This window comes from Halyomorpha halys, unplaced genomic scaffold (assembly GCF_000696795.3).
Source record: "Halyomorpha halys isolate HHAL.00 unplaced genomic scaffold, Hhal_1.1 Scaffold178.1, whole genome shotgun sequence".
In the NCBI taxonomy this organism is placed as follows: Eukaryota; Metazoa; Arthropoda; class Insecta; order Hemiptera; family Pentatomidae; genus Halyomorpha; species Halyomorpha halys.
Window position 1 is genome coordinate 778,100 of NW_027105168.1, and position 4,233 is coordinate 782,332.

The 4,233-nt window shown below is 31.6% G+C and overlaps 1 protein-coding gene across 8 annotated transcripts in view; it reads left to right on the forward strand.

Moving 5' to 3' along the window:
* The window catches only part of LOC106679133 (small conductance calcium-activated potassium channel), a gene marked incomplete at its 3' end in the record, with an annotated part of 993,499 nt that overhangs the window by 432,038 nt on the left and 557,228 nt on the right, over window positions 1-4,233 (forward strand). For all 8 annotated transcript variants that reach the window (XM_067049033.1, XM_067049025.1, XM_067049039.1 and 5 more), the window contains 1 exon segment: window positions 2,273-2,533. In XM_067049033.1, the coding sequence (XP_066905134.1) occupies window positions 2,283-2,533 (251 nt within the window).

A 4,233-nucleotide genomic window follows, 5' to 3' on the forward strand; every position in this document is an offset into this window, starting at 1 on the left:
GAACACATTTTATTATTATTATTATTTTTTTTTTTTACTAAATATAATAAAATCTTCGAGAAAAGCCAGGTTTGAAACATGCGTGTGTTGAAAATACTGTTGCAGATCTTTGAGCAAAAGTAATGTTTGGAATTTAATAAAATTTCAGAAGAAAATTTGGTAGCGAAAAAACCTTGGAATGTTAGGACTATTTATGTTTTTTTCGCCAAAAAATGTTCTATAACTTTTGGATTATGAGTTTTTATCAAAGAGAACTCATTTCTAAGCTGGGTTCATAATGTTTTGACAAATTTGAAAAAAAATAAATAAATAAAAATATGCGTTTTATGGCGACTATATCTATTTTCGACCATACTGTCTGACCGAATAATTAAGTTGAGGTATATTTAATCCTTTTTAACCTATTAAACCTACTATAAATTTTTCTTCTTTTTTTTTTACATTTTCTTACCCATATTTTGAAGAAAATAAATTAAAGTTATTACCTTATCTTTTACAACGTTGACAATTGTTTGAACTTAGAAATAGTTGCTGATATACTTTGTAGAATAGGTATTTGTGACTTAAGGACGATTATGAAGACACAATCGGGCGTTGAGATAGTTCTAAAAAAAAATTATTCGATAAGAGATATTAGTATCTTATTTATCATTTCTTAATTTTAGATGAAAGTATTGTCCCATGCGGATTACTGACTTTGAAGTTAATTGGAAAAGTTTTGTGGACAGTAATTCTTGGAAGTTCTGCGTGAAAATAAGTCACGTTATACCAAAAGACACGAATTCACGAAAGTATAACAAAAAGTAATCTATATGATACTGTAGGCAACTGTGACTGCCTCAACTCATGTTATGGATAGATTGAGCCAGACCGCCATATCATTAATATGCAATAGCATTGATCTCACGATACTGAATTCCATCCATTGCAGAGGATTAACACTATAAATTATATAATGATTGTTAATCTGCTAAATCGACAACCTCTGAATTATTCAATCGCAATCAATGATTTAAAAGTATTTCATTACAAGTAATACAATAACATATGCAAAGTTATTAAATCTACAAATTTCTAGGATATAATTGAGTAATAGGAACTTTATTGGCTAAGGTTTAACAAAATATCGTTGTGACCGAGAGTATTAGGGTGTCATCTTAGCGACTTCTAGTCCGGAGCGGTACCGATTCGAATCCGGCCTGAGCAATTAATTTTTATTTAATTGCAGCCTCACGGAAACTTGACCTTCTCACAGTAGTTAAAATACATTGGTAACCTATGGGGTAACCACCTCGTATGCCAGATATGGCAAGGTAGAGAAATAAAAATAAAATATCAAGACAAATCTCAGACTTCTATTTCAAGTCTTATTGTACGTTTATTTTTATAGTATCTCAACCAATTATTTTACAGAGTAATAGTTTTATTACAATTACAAAGGCATCTTTCACAGCTACACCTAAGATATATGTGGCCATTTATATCCCGCTTCCAACTAACTATTTGCTACCTCGGTAGAGAGTCTAGTCTCTAGATAAGTAGCTTAAAGTCACTAGTTTCCTTGTCTTCTCGAATGTGGCCTTAGCCTTACGAAAATCCCACATTCATGACTTTAAGGATTTGGATCAATTTCTTAAAATGATTTTACATGTAAATGGTTCCACCGTAAAAAAAATATCAAAAAGATTATATAAATTCTATAATTTAGAAAGGAGGCGATGTGCTTTCAAAAATGTAAATTTCAATGTTAGTTTATAGCTTCAGATAAATTTGGGGTCAGTCCTATTCTGTTTATTGTTGGAAAATAGTGAGGTCAGTCTCCAAAAATATGCCTAATTGTGAGATTATACTGATAATTTGGCTTATACTGACAAGTTGTAGATGGCAGTGAGAATAGCATAGCCTATTCTCAAGCGGTTTAGAGCAACTTCCTCCTTGCAGTAGGATGTGAACTATGGGTTTATTATTCTTTTGATTTCTTTTATTTACTCTGAGATATTTTATCCCATATTTTTATATTAAGAGGTCTACTGAGTTCTGATTGGGTAAGTAAGGTGTTGCTTCGGCCAGGGAGCGTGAGTGCATCTCTGGCAGCTATGTCCCAATGTGGCTTGTGACTCATATGAAATTTATGGACTTACCTTGATCTGATAATTTTAAGGTAAAGGTATACTTTTCAATTTTATATTGCATTGATCAAGGTCATTTTCACTGTTTTTCTTATCAGATGTATCTCATTATTCAATAAGTTAACTTAATTAATTTTGCCCAGGTGATTGAAGATGAGCTCTAAGGGCGAGGAGCCGAACTCGGGCTACGGCTCGGGGGACGAGAGCTCGGCTCTGCTGGCCAAGAACAAGCCGGTCCTGATGCGCCAGGACTGCACGACCTCCTTGTCGGTCCAGGCCGCACCTCACCTCTCCGGCCTCATGGGCACTTCCGACGAGAGCACGGGACCGCCCGAGGAAGCGCGATCGGTACCGGATATCGAAATGCACTGCCGCTCCAGGCCACCGCACCTCGCACCTCACAGGTAAGTTGAGTTCATACGATACACTTTATCAATAAAAATAAGTTTATACAATAAATAAATTAATTTTGAAAAATAATATTGTCTGAAAAGTGTCTATAATGGACGCTTAAAACTTTTGTAATCTTATTACCTGACAGAAAAATATGAGTTGTAAAAGAAGTAAGTTTATTACTGAAATATTCAGCTATTGATTAACAAAAGCTGAATATTTCAGTAATAAAATCGAAAATTTCAAATTAGTTAGAGTAGCCTTCAATATTGTTTATCTATATCTTGCATTATTTCTTATTTTTTAGCTAAGTCATTAGAAAAATAGGTTTTAATTCACTTTTACCAGAATCACAGATTTATAAAAGTATGCCATCAAATCCGGCTCGGAGGACCACAATTATATTGGAAACTCCTGAAAAATTGTAGTAGTCCAAAGTTTTTTAAAAAATAACGCATTATAATTGACGCATTTATTAAGAAACAGTTAGTAAAACTACACATGTAAATAAAAAAAAAACACATATTTTGACGCTCGTATAATTGTATACATTTTATATTATTATGCATTTCCTTATTTTTCTTTAGACGGCTATTCATGAAAAGTATTTTAAAAATTATTATTATCTATATATTATCTATAATTGAAAAAAAAAATTAAGTTAGATTTTCCATTTTCATACCTCATCTGTTATAATTCTTTCTCCTTTTTCTCCAATGCTTTCTTTTTGTGTTTTACATTTTTAACTTTCCTTTCGTTTCGGTATACCATATCATATTCATGCAACATTATTTAATATTTTAAATTTATGTTCTATTATTTTGTATGTTTTTGTATTATTATTTTTTAGTTTATAATATCCCATATAATCCAATCATAGTTATTATATTCCTTTCTGTTCTTCTTGTATCATATTTTTCTTAGCCCCGATGAAGGCATATTACTCCGAGATATTGGCACTCATTAAAACAGTGTAGCTCATTTCATTAATAAGTTTCATTTCTCACCACTAGCCACTATCTTCTTGTTTTGCAAATATAATAGGAACATAAACTACTAGTATTGCCAAGCGACCCAACCCGGAGGACCAAAATTATGCTACGAACGTTTACACAAATTTTTGTTTTATCATTTTATCATTTATATTTAATTATTATACTTATTCAAACCCTTGAGAGAGTCGGAAATTTGTTGATTTTTATCGAATATTCAATTGGACAAGACTAGCGGTCAAATATACTACTCTGAGTAAACAATTGTTTAAATATACTCAGTGAGGAAAATTAATAGAGTCAATATTTTCGCTGATTGCGACAGAGTTTGCTGGGACGAATGAATTATACAAACAGTGCATTTGAACTTTTTAACATAAAGTCGACTTTAATGTTTTAAATTATTCTTTAAATAATGAATAAATCAAAAATTAGGCTTTTATTATGCTGGAATAATTTGTCAAATATAGTTTGATGTTTTTGCCTTATTTCCTCCCCCCCCCCCATAATATCAACGGTTCACTGATAGTTTCCGTTAAGTAATAAATTATTTTTAGATTATTATTCGATTACCTTACCTAATTTCCAATGGAAATAAGTCTTCAAAATGTATTTTTATGAATAATTCTGTATTCGTTTATTGTGCCGTAGGGCACATCAAAGCAGTTTTATTCAGATCTACAGAGCATTAACATACTGAAGCCGTATATATATATATG